Genomic DNA, 23,363 nt, shown 5'->3' with positions numbered 1-23,363 from the left:
GCCTCTGTGCTTATTAGTAGCTGATATCTAGAAACAAGCAAGAGATGAATGTGGGACATAAATATTTTTGCCTTCCCTTCCTTCTTATGACCAATCCTGATAGCTGTAGTTTAGTTTTTAAACCTCTGCATAATGCATTTTTAATTTTACCAATGATCCAGTGACTTTCTAGTTGATGATTATACCTTACTGTCACTCCTGTAACCTCTAAAATATTCAAAAACACCCAACTAAGCAGGTTGAAAATAGTCTTTCATTGTATATTTGTAAAGTATTAGAGATCATTTCAATCATGCTTTCATGAAGTGATGAATTGTCTGCCAAGAAGTGGGGATGCGGAGTTGAGAGAGTTGGTTTGTTATTGTTTAGACTGACATGTTGGATAAATAGTCAAGTGTCTAACTCCCTGGATTTGCTGTGATTGTACAGTTTTTAAATAGCCAGAGTATAAGGGCTAGATCAACATGAGTCCCTTCCCACAAAGTTTTGGTTAAATCATCATTGGTACCTAGATTTCTTCAAAACCCAAATGAAAAGTATATAATATGACACTTGTCACAGATTTTTCAACAATATTTATCATGTACTTAATCTCATAATCCTAAATGTATAAGACCACCACCATGAGGAGTGGCTCCCACAAGCTAGTGTGGCTTGGACATGCCTGGAAGTCATGTGATCGTTCTAGTCTCCTTAAAATGCTGAGATGCCAAAGCAAATCCCCTTTCCATTTATTTAGTTACAGGTCCGAAGTAAAGGCAAGGCAAGATGTGAAACCAGACATCCGACAGCCTCCATTCACAGACTACAGGCAGCCCCCGCTGGACTACAGGCAACCCCCAGGAGGGGACTACCAGCAACCCCCACCCTTGGACTACAGGCAGCCTCCCCTGCTGGACTACAGGCAGCACTCCCCCGACACCAGGCAGTACCCTCTGTCAGACTACAGGCAGCCCCAGGTACCATAGCCCAGAGATCATGGCAACCCAGACAAGACTTACTAAAGTGCAAGGAATAAAACAGAGGGGAGACAGAGAAAAGAGCACCCTCTGGGATAGAGAGTCAGAGTTCTATTCCTAATTATGACAACAGGGTTAACACCTGCACTCTAAAAATGCATTGGATCAATAAATCTATTTCAAAATAAATTAGGACAATCCATCCATCCATCAATCAATAGTGGGTGGGTAGTAATGGGATGAACTAATCCCTGCTGACGTAACTCCCAGTACATTGCCTTGTCAATGTTTTTTAAATGCTCTCAGGTCTGGGGGTGTTGCTCAGAGGCAGAATGCTTGCTGAGGGTGTGCAAAGTACTGGGTTCCATTCCCAGCACTGCCAAAAATGGGCTCTTATCTGGGCCCTCAGAGTGCTGCTAATGCAGACAGTTTCACATTTGCCAGCAGTGGAGGTATTTTAGGTGCACAGTTCTTTACATGGCCCCCTATTTCCCACTTTGTGATAAAGGGCCAAGCTCTGTGCAGATATAAAACCAGACCTAGGTTCATTCTCTCCGGCACAGTCTCTGAACACCTGTCTGTACAGCCAAGGGTGCAGTTGCAACTATTTGTTGAGGATATCTCATGGAGATTTTCTTAACCTCACTGAGCTTCAGTTTCCTAAAGGGAGCATCTTCCTTACAGGTCAAAGTGAGGATTCAACATTTTTTTAAAGAAATCTAGACCAGAACTTAGTATCTAAAATATCCACTTCCTGGTAACTAGATAGCAAGGTACAAATTAAGTACAATTTCAACTCTGTCACATTGCATTGTATTTTATTATGAATTAAAGTTAAAAGAGTTTAAGAACAGTGAAGATCAGGAAATCTTGGACATATTGCATTTTATGGAAAAGAGAAATTGATTTTGTACACTTCAACTTGATATTCAGTAGTCTGTACAACTGAGAAATGCAGTCAGAACCCATTAAATTTCACTTTTCTATTCTGCAAACTAATTTGCACACACACAATTGATATACTTATTAATGGTTCTCACAGAAGTGAATGAGAAAACTCAGAAGAGATGGTGTTAGGCAGGCCTATATGCAATAATTACATGTTTTTCAAGTAGGTTGACTATACCTGGTGGTTCTTTTTTAAACAGTTCTAATCTGCTCAAACCTTTGGAATTGTGTCCTGCATTTTCATAGTTTGTGAAGTCAGATTACTTCTTCTCACATCATGTCATTAATTCTGAGAGGGAAGGAGAACGAGAAGCTAACCACAGAAGCTTCTTGAATACTAAAAATTATTTATTTCATTTTTCTGCCCAATCCCAAAGGATTTTGATTATTTCACTGTGGACATGGAGAAAGGAGCCAAAGGATTTGGATTCAGCATTCGAGGGGGAAGGGAATACAAAATGGATTTGTACGTGTTGAGATTGGCAGAAGATGGGCCAGCAATAAGGAATGGAAGGATGAGGGTAAGAACAGTCTCTTTTTTAAAGAATTTCTTGGTTCTGAATGAAAACCTCATTGTTTCACTGAGCTGGGGCTGGGGCTCAGCAGTAGCACACTTGCCTAGCATGTGTGAGGCACTGGGTTCATTTCTCAGCACCACAGATATTTATTTTATAAATAAAATAAAGATATATCAACAACTAAAATATATACATATTTTTTTAAAAGATGAGTGCTGAAGCCTGCTATCCAAAAGCAGACTCCATGCAGATTTCACCCTCTTTCCATTTCATAACTCACTTTTTTAAAGGTTTGTTTAAGCACGAAGATTTGTAATTCTCATTTTTCTACTTATAACCTTCTAATTGATAAGCATCAAAATAATGTTATTTTTATAAAGAGAAAACTGAAGAAAATGGACAGAGTAAAGAACTGTAAGAAATAGCTTGAAACGGGGACATGGCTCCATAATTTTTTTCTATGGTTTGATGATTCCTTTTTCACTGAGATCGAATCCTTTAAATTTTATTTTTCATTTTATGCTCTATCTCCCTGTTTATTAATCATATGGTCCTGTGTTTCTTTGGAAATATTTCTTTTGTGCCAACTGTCTTTTGTTTTGCCATGGGCAGACAGAAGAAGTAGGAAAAAAAGGGGGGTTTGGGGTTGTTCTTAAAAATAGTAGCCGTCAGAAACTTTTCAATCCGAGTGTAAACTGAAGGTCGATTTTTTAATGTAATGATTGCTTTTAGGCATTAAATTGATGGAGTAATTGATTCTTCATCTGAAGGGACAAAGCTTGACAATGTAGAACATTAAACAATCTCTCTCTCCATGGAAACTGGTTATGCACATAATAAAGGTTAGTTATCATTGCAAATAAAATCTAGAATTCGCTCTTGCCCTCCCTCCTTGCACTTTTTTTGTGGGGGAGAAGGGGTACTGGGGATTTAACGCAGGGTCACTCGACAACTCAGCCACATTCCTAGCCCTATTTTGCTATTTGGTATTTTATTTAGAGGCGGGTCTCACTGAGTTGCTTAGCACCTTGATTTTGCTGAGGTTGGCTTTGAATTTGTAATCCTCCTGCTTTGACCTCCTGAGCCACTGGGATTACAGGCTTGCGCCAACATGCCCAGCCCCTCCTTGCACTTTAAGTTAATGCAGAAAAGCTGTGACTTTTGGGTTCTAGAATCTCAGATTCCTGTGCTAAGCCTTACCAGCCAATTGTTCCTGAATGATTGAACTTGTTATTTCTGCCACTGAGTCTTCCAGGTCAAGGATTCACCTACAGTACAAAAGCAGAAAGAATGCAAATCATGTCTGTTTCACTCCTTCTCCCTACAATTCTTTGACAACTGGGGATGTGGGGTGTCAGAGTTGGAATTTGATTGCAATGCTGATTCCAGACTGCAGCTTTTGCCCTGATCCAGCAGGGGCCTCCTCTTACCCTGCCTGGATGTGGTTTCATGATAGGCCTCCACGTGGTTTGACTTCACAGCTTCCCTCTAAATCAGAAGGGCACTTTCCTAACAAGCTGCAAATCCAGCTCACAAGTGATTAAATAAAACAAAATTAATCTTTGCAGTACTGGTGAAGTCAGCATAGCACAAAGACCAGGAGTGAGAAGACCAGAGGCCTGTGAGGTCAGATAAGGACCCCCATCCTTAGTGGACCTCAGAGATGGCCTCTGTGGGTTCTAAACAGTGGCCACTCTTTTAACAAGAGGTCTAAATGGTCTGCAGCTGGATGTATACAATACATACATACAGTATTCCCAAGGCAAAGAAGCCTAGATAGGAAAGTGTCCTTACATAGAAAAGATTACTCTTTCCTATAGAATTTAAGCGAGAGCAGTGGTTCTTAGTGTGGTCCCAGGCATAAGCATTCCCTGGGAACTTGGAAATGCAAATTCTCTAGCTCCACCAAGACCTGCTAAATCGGAAACTCTCACCAATTTTACCAGGCTATGTTTTAAGAAGCCTTCCAGGTAAATTTGGTACAAACTGAAGTTGGAGGACCACTCAGCTAGAGGGAGCTGTCATAACACAGATGTGACAGGCAGGATACGTATGGCTTCGGCTTTGTTTGTCCTCCCTAGGCCCTTGTCTAAGGTTTCCATCCTGTTCCAATGGGCTATACCTGAGGACCTTAGGTCCAAGTAAACTCACTCAGATTTAGAATTCTGTAAGCAGGTGCTCAATTTTATGAGAGATGCTATTTCCTCTGGCATGTGATAAAAATGAGTCCTCCACCTGGGTTTCAGAAAATAGATTTTCACTTCTGGTCAAAGATTATTAAAATAGCCAATATTTCATCATTGTTTTGTGTCTTTCTTATAAAGCAATCTATTCTTCAAGTGTATAAGCTATCAAAAAGGAATTATTATGGCCAGTTTTAGATAATATGAGTTTACCTTGGGCCACTTTATATTATAATTTTATATACATAAAGCTACTACACACACACACACACACACACACACACACATACAGGTATTTTATTAATCAGGAGTCACGGGTATTTTATTAATCAGATTTCACTGGTTGGTTTTTATCTCTAGTCTTTAAGCTAAGATTGGGAACTTGGCAGGGAAGGATGGGAGACTTATCTCTGCTATTTATGAAGCCTACTTGATATTCAAGTGTTTGGGGTTTTCTTACTTATGGATTTTTACGACCCCAGTGCAGAACTTGTCTAAGTCAATGGACTCCATGTGAGGGTAAGAGGCTACTTCATAATACTAATTCAACCATGCTCATATTACCTACTCTCAGAATTAGACAGTATTTTGGATTTGCAAAGATTGTTCTTGATCACAACATATAATTAATTCAGATCTTATGTTTATGCTTATAATCATATTTGATCATTTAAAGCTAATCTTTTCTATTCCATTAGTGCTTTTCAAAAACTAAGAATAATTGACAGAATCATATAAGTATTTCAGCAAGAATAAGGATTGATCAATACTAAATGATTTAATGGTTTATTTAAACTAATGCATAAACTAAATAATATATATGTTACCAATTTTAAAAATTCACAATAAAATTAATCTGGGACCCATTTCTCCCCTTATTATAAAGTTCTACCTTGATACTACTAGTGTCCAGATACATATAGATCTGAAATACCTGTGCAAATGATGCTTTGTAAAGCAGCTGTTAACTGTATGGTTATTATGGCTTGGTTTGTAAATTTCCAAACTCCTGAGAAAACTCAGTGAACTAGAAATTCATGGAGTATCATTTAAAAATATCTCAAAAAGAAAAATTAGCACAAAGTTCTTCCCAGCTTCTGAAAGATCCATGTTTCTCCTTGTTAATGTGATTCCTTTGTCTTTCGTCTCAATGCATTATTTCTTCTGTGTAAAAGCTAAACACACACATACTTCATTATCAAATATGTTTGAAGGATGCTGTATTTTTTTCTTCTTTTTATGATCAGGAACAGAAGGGAAAATTAAGGGAATGGTCTAATATTAAATCTCTAATTAATTACACCTCAAATATTAATATTAATTAATTAAATCTCCAATATTAAATCTGGCACAGTAAAATTGTGCAAATCAAAACTACTACCAAAGAGATGGGTGATTCTGAAAAATTATTTTGTGTAACAATAAATGGATTAATATTCCCTTTGGTTAGGGATACAAATAATACTACTTTTGAACACTTTGCTAATACACCAGATTTTATCCTCTGAACCTGAGACTTTTCCTGGTCTTATGTGTTAGTCTGGTTGTAGGAAAATGATGCCCCAGCACACTACTAAGAATACAGTGAAACCCAGGTACAGTGGGTGCCAGAGGAGATAGCTAATGTGGAAGTGAGGATACCCTTCTCCTTTGGTACAAAAAAATTTTTAAAGCATGTCCTTAGCATTCAGTTGTCACTCAAGAAAAAATATCAATGGTCCTTCCACCCAGAGGCTCTTTCATGGATCAAGTGAGAGTCAGGTAGACATACCCCCAAAGCAAATCCTAGCTGAATTATCTCATTTTGGTATTTCTAGGGACCTGAAGCCATGAAAATTATTCTAGCAGTGATCTTCAGCAAATTAGGCTGCTTGCCTTTCAAAATGATTAATAAATATTCCCACAGGACATAGTTGTGTTTATTTTTTCTCCTTCAAAAGCATTTTATGTTTGCTAAACTTTTTTGCAAATCAAATAAATACCATCTTTCCTCTTGATGGAAAATGTTAGAACAGGCAAGTAACCTAAGGAACAAGGTCTAATGGTTCTCTCAAAATATGAGAATGTATAAACAGCAAATCCCATGACTAAGTAGTAGGGACCACAGATAATGGCTCCTTCTGAGAGTCAGATTTACAAGCAAAATTCCAAATAGGAGGAGAATATGAAAAGCTCTTTTTCAGAAGATTGGTTAGATGCTTATTTAAGACCCTAGGACCCCCTATATCAGAAACATAAGAACAACAAAATAAATAAATCCAAAGATTTACTAAAAATATTTTGAACCCTTCCAAACCCTCAGCTCTACCCTCAATCTCTAAAAGAGCAAACTAGATACATTTGCTTTTTTCAGATTACAAATATCATTTCACTTTGTTGAGCCTTAGTTTCCTATAAAATCGGAAGAATAAAGTCTATTCATAGGGTTGCTGTAAGACTTTGAGAAATATATCAAGAGATATTATTGATTTTTTTCATTAAGATAAAAAATGAGGCATTAGTTTGTGGGAGGAGAGCAAGGGACAGATAATAAGATAAACCATAGACTAGAATTAGAGGAACAAGAAAAAAACGTTACAGTTAGAGAAAATAGTTACTTTGTCAAAACACAAATGGAAAGTAGCATGTTTTGAGTTTAATTGCTAAATGGCTTTTCAACACTAATTAATACTGATGTGTTAAAAGTTGAGAGATGTAGCTGGGGTAGAGGGCTTGCCTACCACAACCACCAGCACCACATTCACACACACACACACTCACACACACATACACACTTACAAATTGAACAGACAAGCAAAACACAACCTAAACACAGAAAAGAAGAATGGGAAACAGAAACATATAGTTGTCGTGTCTGATTGCTTTTCTTCAATCACCCAGGAAGGCTAATCTCATAAAAGAAAGAGAAGTGACATTCAGTTTCCGAATTTTATTTTTAAGGGAAAGTAAAATTAATTATTAGAAAATATTACTGGATCAGTTTGAAGGAAGAAAACTGTTTTGCTAAATAGTCTATTGAAATTGAAAGGGACAAAAATTTTCATAGCTGTTGAATAAATCTCTGGTACAGAGTTCTTAAAAATACAATCTAATTAAAACTGAGACTAAATGGAAAACACAGGCAAAGAAAAATGAACATACAAAATAACTTACTGGTAAAGCTCAGTGAAGCAGGGAATGTAAGAATTTAGAAAAAAATTTCCATCTCAAATGTGAGACATTTTTGGGGGGAAGGGATAGTTCTAAGTGCTTAAATAAAATCTGGGAGAAATGTCAAAAGAGAACCTGAAAGGAGAGCAGGTTTGTTCTTCAAAAGATAAAATATGTCTGGAGTTGGAGCTCAATGGTAAGGGGCATGCCTAGCATGTGAAGGGTTCTGGTTTTGACACACAACATTGAAAAAAAATAAGTTAAATATTTTTTCTGTTTCCATAAAAGTATAATATAGTCCCTACCTCCATCATAAAAATGTATTTTCTAAAATTAAAAAAATATCATTTACAAGCTCATCATCTTACAGCTCTATAACTTTTGCATATGCCTCCTTAGCATTATATAATCTCATCACAAGAAGATTTACCTTCTTTCTGAAACTCCTGTGACATAAAAGCCTGCCCATAGTGGGATTCAGGGTGACTTAAAACATCTGTTAGACTGAAGAATCTGTGAAAAAGATAATATTTACCCATGTTTTGTTTTGTTTTGTTAATAAAAAGTAAAATTCCCTGATATCAGCTTGTTTTAAAAAATTGCCACCTTTCCTTCTGTGGTCCAGCTAGATCTAATTTGGGACTACAAAATAAGAATCATAAAACCCGTTTTATTTTATGTTTTGTTTTTTTTTAACATGAAACCATTTACAAGAATATTTCTAACACATGTAATAGGAACAAGTACTAACAAAGATTCCGGTACCCATGAACCATAACCCATGCACCTAGGATTCAGCTCCTACTCTCTAACCCTGGAAGGAACCACTATCCTAAACAAAGCAGCACTTCCCATCACTTCTAGTATTTCCACATATGTGTGTCTCTCTCAACTAACTACATAGTTTTTCACACTTTATGAACTTTATATAAATAAATCACACTGTTCATCTTCTCTGTGATTTACTTCTTATACATTATGTTCACGAGATTCATCTAAGTTGCTACATGAAGCTTAAATTCATTTATTTTCAATGCTATAAGTTATTCCATTGGATTAATATGCTACAACTATAATAGTTATGTATTTTCCATTATTTGGATATTTGAGGTTTTTCCTGTCAATAGATATTGATATTGTTTCCAATTTGCTTGTAATTCATACAATCCATATGTATCTTTCTGCCCCACTTTTCACAAGACTTACTCTAGACAAGACTATATACCTAGGAGGGCACATATTTAACTATGTAACACAAAGATATTTTCCCAAGTGGTTGCTACAAAGTTGGACCAGCAGTGTAAATTAGTTTTCCTAACATATCTTTGCAAAGCTTGCATTTCAGACTTAATTTGTATTCTGGTAGGTAGAAACTGACATACCATTTAGGTTTGAGTTTGCATTTCTTGATTGCAAATGATGTTCATCATCTTTTCTTATGTTTATTGGACTTTCATGTTCCCTTTTCAACAAAAAGATATATGTCTGTCTTTTCTCCATTTTCCATTGAATATTTCTTCTTTTCATATTGATTTTAGAAGTGCTTATTTATTCTCTGTGATAGTTTTTCATTGATAAATGTGATGCAAATATATCACCCCAGTTTTTGGCTTATAATTTCACCTTCTTTTTTGATACTCTTTGATAAAGAGATATTAATTATAGTGTGATAAAGAGATATTAATTGTAATGTAATAGATTTAATCTTTCCTTTATAGTTTCCATTTTCTTATCAAGCTTGAGGAAATCATTTCCCAACACATAGTCTTAAACATCTCCTACATCTTCTAAAAGCTTTATAGTTTTACTTTGCAAATCTGTCTTTAATCACCCAATATTGATTTCTTGGTATAAGGTAGAAATCCAATTTTCATTTTTCCATATGGATAACCACATGTCACAGCATCATTTAATGAATGTCATCATTTCTCCCCAACTACAATGACATCTTTATAATAAATAAAATTTCTATAAATGCAGTGGTCTGTTTGGGGATTCTTTATATTATTATACTGGCCTACTTGTTCCTGCTTCAATTCCATGCCTACCTTTCAATAAGTGTTGAGTTTTCATTGGGAAACTGTCTTTCTTAATCCCAAGATACACATCCTAATTTTCAGGCGTTTTCTTGGGCTTTTGCATTTCTGTATAAATTTTAGGATTTGTTTATCAAGTTTCTCAAAAATCCTATTAGAGTATTTATTGGAATTGCTTGAGATCTATATATAAAATTGGGAAAACTTTCATTTTTATAATATTATAATATTATAATCCATTTATGTAGGTTTTCTATGAAGTTCACAAATAAAATTTTACAGTTTTTTCCATAACAGACATGCAAATGTTTTGTTAGGTTGATTCTCAAATACTCTGCATGTTTTATTTTTGCTCTTGAATGTAGTATTTTTAAATCTTTACACAAATGCATGTGTTGAGTGTTATTTTTTTATTTTTTAATTGAGGCTTTCTTTTTTATTTGTATTTCTTAAATAGCAGTTCTAGGGTCACAGCAAAATTGAGAGGGAGGTACAACTATTTCCCATATATGCCCTGACCCTCACACACATAGCCTCCCTATCCCCCATCAGAGTGAAACATTTGTTACACTTGACAAATCTACAGTGACACATTGTTGCTCATTTAGTCATCTTTTCATCTCTGTGACCAAAACACCTGATAAGAACAACTTAGAGGAAGGAAAGTTTATTTCAGCTCAAAATTTCAAAGGTTCAGACCATGGTTGGCTGACTTCATAGCTCTGAGCCCAAGATAAGGCAGAACATCATGGCAGAAGGGCATGGCAGAGGCAAGCAACTCGGGACATGGCAGCCATGAAGGAGAGAGAGAGAGAGAGAGAGAGAGAGAGAGAGACAGAGCTCTGCTCACCAGGGCCAAAATATAAACCCCACAGGCACACCCCAAGTAACGTACTTCCTCCAACCACAACCCGCCTTCCTATAATTACCACCCAATAGCCCATTCAATTTATTCATCAATCAAATGAATTAATCTACTGACAAGGTAATAGCTCTTACAATTTGATTATTTCACCTCTAAACATTTCTTTTTATTATTATTATTAGTTGTTCAAAACATTACATAGCTCTTGACATATCATATTTCATACATTTGATTCAAGTGGGTTATGAACTCCCATTTTTCCCCCGTATACAGATTGCAGAATCACATCGGTTACACATCCACGTTTTTACATATTGCCATACTAGTGTCTGCTGTATTCTGCTACCTTTCCTATCCTCTACTACCCCCCCTCCTCTCCCCTCCCCTCCCATCTTCTCTCTCAAGACCTTAAAAGAGCGTACTATAGGGATACTGCTACATCGATGTTCATAGCAGCACAATTCACAATAGCTAGACTGTGGAACCAACCTAGATGCCCTTCAATAGATGAATGGATTAAAAAAGTGGCATTTACACACAATGGAGTATTACTCAGCACTAAAAAATGGCAAAATCATGGCATTTGCAGGGAAATGGATGGCACTAGAGTAGATTATGCTAAGTGAAGCTAGCCAATCCCTAAAAAACAAATGCCAAATGTTATCTTTGATATAAGGAGAGCAACTAAGAACAGAGCAGGGAGGAAGAGCATGAGAAGAAGATTAACATTAACAGGGAGAGAGGTGGGAGGGAAAGGGAGAGAGAAGGGAAATTGCATGGGAATGGAAGGAGACCTCTAAACATTTCTGCACCACCTAACACATGAGTTTTCAATGGATACTCCAAGATCCAAACCATTACAGTTACTATAAACATGGAATGCAAGTTTTTGTATGGACATAATTTTTCAGCTCCTTTAGGTAAATACCAAGATATGCAATTGCTTTGTCATATTGTAAGAGTATGTTTAATTTTGTAAGAAACTGTGAAACTCCCTTCCACAGTGACTATGCCATTTTTCATTCCCACCAGCAATAAATGAAAGTCCCTGTCACACCACAGCCTCATCAGTATTTGGTGTTTTTAGTGTTCTGGATTTTGGTCATTGTAATAGATGTATAATGGTATTTCATTTTTTTTAAATTTCCATTTCCCTCATAACATCTGATATGAAGTATCTTTTTCTTTTATTTTCTTTTTTAAATTCAGTACTGAAAATCAAACCCAGGACCCAATGCTTTTCTATTACTGAGCTACCTCCCTAGACTCCCATCTCTTCATATGCTAATTTCCATGTTTGTATCATCTTTGGTGAGAAGTTTGTTAAGGTCCTGGGTTTTTGTTTTTTTTTTTTTTTTTTTTTTTTAACTGAGTTGTTTTCTTATTGTTGAATTTGAAGAGTTCTTTGTATATTTTGAATAGCAGTCCTTTTTCAGATATATCTTTTACCAGTATTTTCTCCCTGTCTGTGACTTATCTGATTCTTTTGACACTGTCTTTTTGCAAAGCCAAAATTTTTAATTTTAATGAATTCTAGCTTATCCCTTCTTTCTTTCATGGATTGTACCTTTTAGTGTTATATCAAAAAAGTCACCACCAAATCCAAGAAAGACCATTGAGATTTTTTTCCTATGCTATCTTCTAGTTTTGTCGTTTTTCATTTTACATTTAAGTCTGTGATCATTTTTTGAGTTACTTTTTTTGAAGGGTATAAGGTCCTGGTCTGGATTCCTTTCTTTGCATGTGAAAGTACAGCTGGTCCAGCACCATTTTGAAAAGACTATTTTTTTTCTCTATTGTATTGCCTTTGTTCCTTTGTCAAAGATCAGTTGCCTATCTTTATGTAGGTCTATTTCTGAGCTATCTCTCTGTTCCATTGATCTAATTGTCTGTTCTTTCACCAGTACCACACTTCCTAATAATGTAGTGTCAGTTTTCCAACTTTGTACTTCTCCTGGAAATAGTATTTTAGTGTAAAATTTTTAATTGATTTTATTATTTTTTTAAAAACCCAACAGTGGAATGCATTACAATCCTCATTACACATATAGAGCACAATTTTTCGTATCTCTGTATATGAAGTATGTTATCTTAGTGTAATTTTTAAATTAATTGTTAATAAAAAGGCAGTTGCTTTTTACATATTGACTAATTGCTTCATGCAAAATTATTATTTTTTATTTTTTTTCGAGAGAGAAAATTTTTTTAATATTTATTTTTTAGTTTTCGGTGGACACAACATCTTTATTTTTTTTTAATGTGGTGCTGAGGATGAAACCAACGCCCCATGCATGCCAGGCAAGCACGCTACTGCTTGAGCCACATCCCCAGCCTATGCAAAATTATTAATCTTTTTTTTTAAATACTTTATATACAAACAGAGATATGAAAAATTGTGGTATATATGTGTATTAAGAATTGTAATGCAAAAAAAGTACATGTATAAAGGCATAAATTGGCATGAACATACTTTATATTCAGTGATATGAAAAATTGTGCCCTATATGTGTAATAAGAATTGTAATGCTTTCTACAAATGTCATGTATTTTAAAAATAAAAAATAAATAAATATTTTTTTTTTTTTAGTGATGAACATAACATCTTTATTTATTTATTTTTATGTGGGCTGAGGATGGAACCCAGTGCCTCAGAGATGAGGCAAGCAGGCCACCACTGAGCCACAACTCCAGCCCCTAAACTCTTTTATTAATTTGAATAATACATTTGTAGCTACTCTTGGATTTACTATATAATAATCACATTTTCTACAAATAATAAAACTTTGGTTTTTTGCCTTTAAGTCCTTTTATTTCCTTACTTTTTATTACTTCATTGGCCTGGCTTCCTGTTTGATGCTGAATACAAGCAGTCAAAGTGGGCACTCTTGTTTTATTTCTAATGTCAAAGGAAATAATTTCAACATTGTGCCATTAAGTATAAACATGATGTTTAATGGTTTTTCTATAAAGATGATCTATATCTGATGAAGAATATTTCCTTATATTACTAGTTTACTAGGAGAGTTTATTATAAATAGATGTTGAGTTTTATCTACTTTTTCTATATGTATAGAAAGTATCACATGATCTCTTTAATGTTAACTAATATGATTAATCATAGTAATGGTCTTTTATGTTAAATCATTCTTGATTTCCTAAGATAAACCCTGTCTATTCATGATGTATTATTTTTATATATTAATCAATTTAACTTTCTGCTATTTCTTTAAGGAATTTTTAATGTATGCTCTTGAGTAAGATTGATCCATAATTTCATATTCTTGAGTGATTTTGATATTAACATTTTACTAGCCTTATAAAACGAGGAATAGGATAATCCCTTCTGTTGCTGTTGTCTGGGAAAGTTTTTGTAAGTTGAGAATTATTCTTGAATTATTTAGTAGAATGCACCTGGAGCCAATCCAGATCTAATATGTTTTCTGCATGTGAAAATTTTAATCGACTAATTATGTTTCCTTAATAAGAAGGATATCTTCACATTTGGTATTTCTTCTTGATTTTATTCTGATAAATTGCTTTTGAAAAACAATTTACCTATTTTATGTGAGTTTTCAAATTTTAGGGGATTTTGTTTTCTGATTTGGTGGGTTTTCTTCTTGTTACTGTTGTTTGTGGTGCTATAGATTGAACTCAGGACCTCATGCTGTCTTCCAAATGAGAACTCTAAGTTCCTGGGAACCAGCAGTTATTTTCTGGGCTAAAGCCATCTTTGGCATTTCTTTGCTTTGCAGGAGTCTTACTTTTACTTTGTTTTTGGCATTAGAGAATTCTCTACTTTCTTGCCTGTTTAGCAATGGTGAGGTTGTTCAAAGTATCTAGTTCATCATATTGCTGGAAACAGAAATCAAAGCAGCTCTTACCTTTAGTGACCAAGTTATGACAGCTAAAATGACTTCCAGTCTTAGGGGTGGTGGTTAGCTCCTCACCACACTCCATGTGTCCATGTAGACGGTTCAGAAGATGCTTTACGTGTGCTGCTTGCAGTGATTCAAAGGCACACTTCCTTTCCTTCCTCTCCAACTCCAGTTCCACTTGTGTGGGTCCCCTGCCCACAATGCCCATCTGCAGCCCTGCCTGAGTGCTCCACAGCCCAGGGGCTGGCACTGGGTCATTCCAAGGCTTCACACATACTCCTGAGTCCTGGGGAAAGAGAAGCACAATCTTTTCCTCATCCCGTCACACTCAGCCACCTCAGCACCATGGCTGAGGCCACAGTCTCACAAAGAATAAAGGATAGTCACAATTGCACATGCCAGCAGAAGCACAGCAGGGAACATATATGTGTAGAGAGCCCCTGCCCCTTCTAGCCCAGTCAACTGTTGACCTGGCTTCCTTTTTCTAAGGTCTGATTTTTCAAAACAAACCAAAAATTCATATTAAAAAAAAAATAGCCTCCTGGCCCAGCTCATCTCACACCAGCCCCCCTTGTACTCAATAATCCCTCCAACGAGTCTCTCAGTCCCTGATGCTTTAGCCCCCACAGGGCTTTGCACAATTGCTACCATTCCCCAAAATGTTCTTTCCTCTCGTCTACACTTCTTTAACTTTTCCTTGTCTATCTCAGCACAGCTCAAGCGTCGCATCCTGGAGAAGGGTTCTCTTACCTTCCAGTCTGCTCATATCACCTGTCACAGGCTCTTGTTGCTCAGGCACAGCTCCTTGGTGGCATTGGTCACAATGCTAACTTTATTGTTGTGTGTGTGGTTATGTTGAGAAATCTGTCTCTCCAGTGTTTAAGCACCACAGGGCAGGAGCCATGTTGCTCTCTGTGCTCCCACTACCCCAACATCCAACATGGTGCACATGGTAGACACTCAATAAATATTCACTACTACTGAACAAACATGTGAATGGAAGCTTTCAGAGTAAGATTACTGCAGGTTTGTTTCCTAGTTCTGGAAATTAACTAGCTGTGCTCACTAAGCTCAAGGCCACAGAGACTCCTGATGAACCATGAGACGGGTTCCCATAGGTAACTGAGTATTTAGACTTGTGGAAGTTCAACTAACTCAGAGCCATTTTTTTTTTTTAAATAAAGTGTCCTATAGTAAACATACCATCCTTTGGGGGGTACGTTAAATTATTACAGATATTTGCAGTATCAGGAGATCATGTCTGTAAAACCCTATTGCATCTTTAAAAAAAAATAAACTGTGCAACATTTCAAGATTTGTTTTATTCTCGTTTAAACTTCCTATCACCAAACTTGGATGACAAAGTAAAAATCTTTTAAAAAGTAAGATAAGGTCAGGCTGGAAATAATGAAAAACTTCAAAAGCATAGGATATGCAGAACATGACAAGACAAAGATTACAAGACAGGTGTGCTGGAGCCCGTTAAGGACAGGCACACAGGAGAACAGTGCTGCCGAAATAATGGGATAACCAGAGCTTAGCAGAATTTGCGAACTCTGCAGAGCTAAGCCCCACCAGGTCAATGCAGATAAATGAGCTGAGGAGGTTGATGAAATCGAAAGCATGAGAGAAGAGAGATAACAAGTACTTAAGAGGGGAATAAAGCAGTCTGACTGGAGAAATCAAGCAATTTATGGGCTCCGGTAGATCATTTTAGGAGCCCTACATTGCAAAGATCATCCACGCAGTGTTTCATCACCTCTGGGTGCTGCGACTCAGTCAACTAGAAGGTTCATGTCTGCATAAAGTGTGCACCTTTACATGTCATCACAGCCTGCCTCGCTCAGATGCCCCGTTGGCTCTCAGCCCCGGCTCTGAGTCATCCTTCACATCGTCTGCAAATGAGAGGATTTTCCTTTATTGTTTGGGCTCTCCTCCATGCCTTTTATGAAGGAAAAAAAAGACTTTGCACAAAGATCAAATCCATTACCTTTTTCTTTTCAGAATCTGACCTATGAACATTGTGTTAAATGAGTTACATGAGTTACTTTCAGGAATGAGGGAGAGCGTGGTGCTGATTAGAGAAGAGTGCGGCAGGAGGCAGAGCTGGCTCGCCTGGCGTTCGACTCCATTGTCAATTATTCAGGGGCTCATTATCCCATGCGGGGAGGGCTCCATTTCTCCGCTCTGTTTCTTCTTCTATTGGATGCCCAACCTTGAACCATTTCAAAGCAGCTTCCCATGAGGGCTAGTTAAAGGTTTGGGAAGGAATCAAAGGGTTAGCATTAGGATTGCATCTTGGCATGGCAAGACAGAGAAGAAATTGAATAAATTGGAAGTCAGGAGAGTCTTTGCATTTTAATTATTCACAGGGTTTTTTTTGTTTTGTTTTGTTTTTTGCCTATGGAAAAGATTCAAAAGTTTACAAACCTCTGCTGTGATCTGAAAAATACATTCTACTTGCCTCTTCCATGGGGAAGACTTAGGAGTGTAGTTTCCTCTTTATGCTAAGCCATTCTTTGTTTGTCTTTTCCTGAGAATAATTTTAAAATGTCTTCCCTCTTCCTTTTCACAAGCAGTGTTCAACTGGCTTAGCCATCTGCTTGAGGCTCTGCCATTCCATCTCTTCCCCAGACCCAGAGCTCTTTTGCTGGTCACTCAGTTTGCCCAGTTCACCTCTGCACCTTGGTTCTAATCAGCAAATGGGTGTGAAGAGCACTTTGAACCTGATTCATTAGGATTTGGTTTGCACAGTACAATAATTCACAAGATATCAAGAACTGGGTACTCTATTCTTTTTTTTTAACTTTTTAATTCAAATTGACATGTACATTGTATGTATTTTTCTAATACAGCATGTTGTTCTAAAGTATATACATATTGTGGGATGGTTAAATCTAGCTAATTAACAAATACTACACATAGTTACCATTTTTATGGTGAGAACATTTTACACATTCAACAGGAATACAACATATTGTCATTAGCTATAGTGATCTTACTATACAATTGATCATTTTTTTTTTAATGTGGTGCTGGGATTGAACCCACAGCCTTGTGCATGTGAAGCAAGCACTCTACCAACTGAGCTATATCTCCAGTCCCTATAAAATAGATCTTTAGAATTTATTCCTAACTATAGCTCTGTGTCCTTCGACCAACATCTCCCCATCTTTCCTGCTCCCCCAGACTTTCCAGTCTCTGATTACCACAGTCTCCTCTCTATATCTATGAGATTGATATTTTTAGATTCTATAGGAAATCCCATCATTTGTAATCCCATGGACAAACTTAGATATTCTATTCTTTAGTCTTAGGCCATTCACACTTTTTCTTTGGGGTACTCTAAAAGTCTTGCCCTTATTAGCAGTCACCATCTTCAGACTATGTCACTCCTCCTGTCACATGGCTGCTCTCCCCTACCTCCTGTAACGGACACGGAAATGGCATTGTTACCTCTTTTTCCAGGGAAGTCATGACTCTGACTTTTGAACTGTTCAACTTGACAGGATACTTGTTTTTCAATATCTTCTATATATTGGGATCTTGCGCCTCTGCTTGAGCCCATATAAAATGACACAATCCCAGCAGCAGTCTAGTGTCTCATTAATTGGTCAAGCTTGGAGGTGCATGGGCTGTGAACTGGCATTCCTCCTAAATGCCTAACGTGAATTTCCACCTGCCTGCTGATGTACAAGGAGTTCATTTTCCATTTCCAATCAGCCACCAGTTCTTGTTATGCCATCTCAATGTCTTGTGTCTTTGTGTAATTATCTGCCAAAAGGATGAATATACACCTCTAGTCTTGAGGATCACGTCAGCAATATCAGCCTCTTATAGAAGAAAAAGAGACTCTTCAACTTGTTTGTATCACTTTGTTTGTGTTTAAGGCCTTAGGAAAATGACAGCCCAGAGAGGGAAATTGTAAGCAAGCAGATATAAGTTAGCAGAAAGGCGGATTAATGGATATTGGAAAGAGGTCATTTTTAAAGGTGATTTCCTAGCTCCAGAAAGAGAGGGCAAAGGAAAAACTGGCAGATGCTCCTAAAATATCAGAGGAATGGTGGGCAAGCTGCTGAGTTAGTGCCCACAATTAACCAGTTAATGCAGAGTGTGCTCAGTGTTAAAGCAGAGCTGGTGTGCAGGAAGCCAGGACAGCTCGCTTCAGTCTGTGTCCCTCTGGAAAAGGACACAAGCATTTAGTAAGTGTAAGTCAAATCCCAAATTATGTATTCTCTCCTTTCCTTCATTCCATTGTCACTGCCACAATAGAGCCCTCATCTTTGTTATCCTGAACTATTCCTGCAGTCAAATAGATCCCATCTGCCTCTAATTTCTCCCATTCATGCTTCATACAACCACCAAAATCATATTCCTAAATCACAGGTGTAATCAAATTACTTGTTTCCTCAAAAGTCTTCAACAACCTGCCTTTTTGCAGGTTGAGATCCAAATATATTCCCAAGTTGTCTTTTTTTTAAGAGAGAGAAGAAGAAGATGATGATGGAGGAGGAGGAGGAGGAGGAGGAGGAGGACAGCCTTCCACAGTCTGGTCTAGTGCAATTCCCACCCTCATATGCTATTCTAGTCTCTCAGTGTACACTCCAGCCATTGCTGTTTTCAGGACACACAGTGCCAGTTCACATTCCCTGTATTTCCTCATCCTGTTCTTCCCAAATGAGGTTTTCTTTATCTTTTTTTTTTTTTTCAAATTTCTGCTAAAATATCCTTAACATCTATCAAGGACCAATCCTAACTGCACCATGAAGCCTTCCTCAATTTCTGCCTTCCACCTCCAGTCCCCATGTCCCCCCATTCAGTCAAAGGGCTCCTTTATTGGCATTGCAGTAACATTATTTTTTTTTGTACTGTAGATTGAACGCAGGGATGCTTAACCACGAGCCACATCCTCAGCTGTTTTTATACTATATTTTGAGGTACAGTCTCACTAAGTTGCTTAGAGCCTTGCTAAATTGCTCAGCCTGGCTTTGAACTCACAATCCTGCTGTCTCAACCTCCTGAGCCACTGGGATTACAGGTGTGCATCACCGTACCCAGCAGTAGCACATTTTGGGCTACATTAATACTATAAAATATATCGAAGTAGAAAAGAGATTATAGAATACCTATGAACAGCTTAAACAACAGTCATAAATTAATTTCCTCTGCAAATCCTTAAGAAACTGAGCAAAGCCAATATATTTGAGGCCTCTTTTACGTCCCCTCCCACCTATCCCATTACCCTCTAGAGGTAACTCCTCTTCTGAATTGTGCTTATCATTTATTTGCTTTTCTTTAAAGTTTATCACTTATAGCTATACCCTCAATAATGTTGCTTAGCTTCGCTCTTTTAAATTTTATAGGCTTTTTTTTTATTTTTTAGCACAACATTATAAAATTCATCACAATGTGTGTGTATTAAAGTAATCGTTTTCACTACTGCATAGTTTCCTATTACATAAATATTAATTTATCTGTTTTCTGTTAAGGGGCACTAGTGTAATTTCCAATTCTTTACTATTAAAAATGTTTCTGTCATAAACATTCTTCTAAAGATCTCCTGGTACACATATGTAAGATTTTTTTTCTCAGGTATATTCCTAGGAGTAGATTTGATGGGTCCTAGGGTCTGAACAACTTCACATTTACAAAATAATTCCAAAAAAGTTTTCTAAATTGTTTTTCCAATATATATATTCCCACACACAGTAAATGAGTCCCTGTTGCTTTACATCTTGTCAACATTTGATATAAAATTGTTATTAAATTTCTATTACGATGGTTGATATGAAAAAGTATATCTCATGGTCTTAATTTTCTTCCTGATTGATAATAAACATATTTTCATGTTTAAGTCATTTTCTTCCTATCATATTTATGTTGATGCCTCTTGCCCAATTGTTATGGTAGTTTTTCCTTATTGTTGTTCTACTTGTTGAATAACAAATTTTTGTCAGTCATATCAAATTTTTTGTTAGTTATAGCAAATATATTTTCCAAGTTTGTAACCATTCATTTTCCTTTAAGATCTCTTTCAATGAAGTGAAATTCTTAAATTTTTAGTAATCAAATATATCAATAATTCTGTGCTGTTTTGAATTTTTGTGCTTGGTTTAAGAAATTATTTTCTATCTTAAAGTCATATTTTTTTCCTAGAAGTTTGAAGTTGGAATTTTTACATTTAAACCCACAATCCATGAGGAAATGGGTTTTGTGTATGGTTTAAGGTAGAGATCAATCCTAAAAAATGTTCAATCAAGTATAGTAAACTTTGAATGTGATATTATGTCTTAGTCATCTCTGGGTCCTCTACTCTCTAAGTATAGCACTTTCCACCTAGTAGATGCTCAGAGGGGCTTTCTGGATGGACACAAACACTAGATCATCATGGCCACTGGACGATCACAATGCCCCCTCCTTCACTGCACTTCTGACAGCCTGGGAATTTAGCACTGCAGCAGGTAGAAGAGTGGCCTCTTTCTGTCTTGTTGGGCAGCTCCTCTCCCTCATCCTGTCCTCTGCAGATGTTCCATTCTTCATGAGCAGAGCCAGGGAACAGGACTCCTAGATACCAGAGAGCTCATCTAATGGCTAGTCAGTAAGGCTGGTTTGGGTCCACAATCGCCCAATACCATGGCTCTAGTGTAATAGGAAGCTAGAGATAGGCCTCCACAATGTACAACTGGTCTTAGACTGTCTTCCTATAATTTAGTATGACTCAGGTGACATAAATTATGGAAAAGTATCTCTCCAATGGTTCTATTATGGTTTTGGTTGCCAGTTTCTTTACCCACAGTCTGCCAGCAAACTGAAAATTTCAGTAGATTCACTTTGCTTTTCAACTACCAGTATGAGTTAAGATGGCTCTAAACCCAAGTATAAAGTTCTTTTCAGAATCATGCAAGCGTGAAAGAAAAATGTTTCAATTCACAGCCTAGATATATTCATGTACACTTTTTTTCATGCTTTCAACTCTAAGCAATTGAGCATGTATTTATTCATTATTTACCAGAGTAAACATTTCTAGAATATGCAGAGAAACACTAGAAAGCACTGTGGGTGGCAGAGTAACAGAAGTGTTAAGAATCTGGATTTAGATACATCCTGACTTAGTTGCTTGTGAGCTGGGTGGCCACAAAAGGGAGATCATCACATACCTATCTTGCTGAGTTTTTGTAATAATTAAATGCAGTGGTTAATACTAGTACACAACACTCCCTTATGCATTCTAGGCCATCAATAAATGAAGAATAATGATGGTAAGCCAGGCACGGTGGTGCATGCCTATAATCCCAGTAACTCAGGAGACTGAAGCAGGAGGATCATGACTTCAAAGCCAGCCTCAGCAATTTAGTGAGGCACTAAGCAACTCAGTGAGACCTTGTCTATAAATAAAATATAAAAAGAGCTAGGGATGTGGCTCAGTGGCTCAATCTCTGGGACCAAAAATAAAGAATAATGATGGTGAAAAAAAAGAGAGAAGAGGAAAAATGATGATTGATTATGATAAAATCACCCAATCTTTATTCTTTGGAAATATATACTTTGTGATATTTATTATAGATCAATTTAAAAAACAAGGTCAACTGCAGTAAGAGCTATAATTATCGTAAGCACATTTTCAAAGCCCATAATTGACATGTGATATGACAAGAAAACAAGTCCGAGAACATATTAATCTAATGTCAAAAAGTGGGTTTGTCTTGTAGTACTGAGACACGCAATCCCTATGGCTATAATAGAAGCACTAAACATCTATGATGGCAAAGATAAATGTGTACTGGGGAGATTCCTTAGAAGATGTGAGATCTGAGTGGGGTCTTGGTGGGCCTTCAATGGGGAGATATTAGGAAAAAGAAGATGCATCTCTGATGGCAGGAGAAGTGTCAGAGAATAGCGCAGAAGACATGGCCCTACTCCCCAGTTGTCTTTTTATCATATGCAAAAGATTATGGATAATCCTCAGGACTCCAGAGAATTCCAGGGTAAGAATGGAAGCAGGATTGTAAGATAGAGGTGAAGTTAGAGGGAATCCGAGTGCTACCTCACACCCACACTCCAGATTCAATCAAAGCAGCTCTGTGCTTATGTCTTACCTGTGGCCTTTCTCTAATAAGATTTCACTTGATAAGGACTTTGCACTGATGAGTGGGAGGTAAAAAAAAAAAATCATATTGTTGGTAGTGTGCTTGACTCTTGCCTTGTTTTCTGTAACTAATCGATGTGATCCTTTTTGGTAACCCTGTAATGACTTTTGCTTTGGTTACTCATCTTGCAAACTGCGACAGAGGTCAACAGTGTTATGGAATGTCACTTGAATCTAGAATCAAACTTTACCTCATTTATTTTAAGGGAGAAGCTTAACTTAATTTTATTTTTTTTAATTTCCAGCTTTATTGAGGTATGACTAGCAAATAAAACATTATATGTATGTGTATATATGTATATATGTGTGTATATATATCTCTATATAAATATATATATACTTTATATATAAGGATATATATATCCTTATATATTATAAGGCTTAGCTATAAATGCTGCAGTCTGGTTGGGCACAAAATCATGAGCCACTCACAGCCTTGTAGATTCAAACAACAATTTTTTATTCCCGAACTCTCACCGGCACTCTACACACCCTCCACCAATACCCTCTGAATCCTGTGAGAACTCAACGGGAACTCAAGGAGTGGGCGCCTGAGGCAGCAGGATACGCCCTATTCCCAGCAGGATCCACCCTAAACCCAGATCCACCCTAAACCGGGATCCGCCCTAGGTCACCTTTCAAATCAAAACTCTCAAACATTCATGCAATGTCACTGCAAATGA

The 23,363-nt window shown here is 36.9% G+C and overlaps 1 protein-coding gene across 2 annotated transcripts in view; it reads left to right on the top strand.

The window, feature by feature from the left end:
• Magi2 (membrane associated guanylate kinase, WW and PDZ domain containing 2) overlaps positions 1-23,363 on the top strand; it is a 1,291,542-nt gene that overhangs the window by 1,179,450 nt on the left and 88,729 nt on the right. For both annotated transcript variants that reach the window (XM_026384953.2, XM_026384952.2), the window contains 2 exons: positions 740-959; positions 2,285-2,428. In XM_026384953.2, coding sequence (XP_026240738.1) covers positions 740-959; positions 2,285-2,428 — 364 coding nt within the window. The remainder of the gene's footprint in view (positions 1-739; positions 960-2,284; positions 2,429-23,363) is intronic.

The sequence above is a fragment of the Urocitellus parryii genome, chromosome 3, assembly GCF_045843805.1.
Source record: "Urocitellus parryii isolate mUroPar1 chromosome 3, mUroPar1.hap1, whole genome shotgun sequence".
Lineage (NCBI taxonomy): Eukaryota > Metazoa > Chordata > Mammalia > Rodentia > Sciuridae > Urocitellus > Urocitellus parryii.
This window is presented reverse-complemented; position numbering and strand designations above follow the sequence as displayed.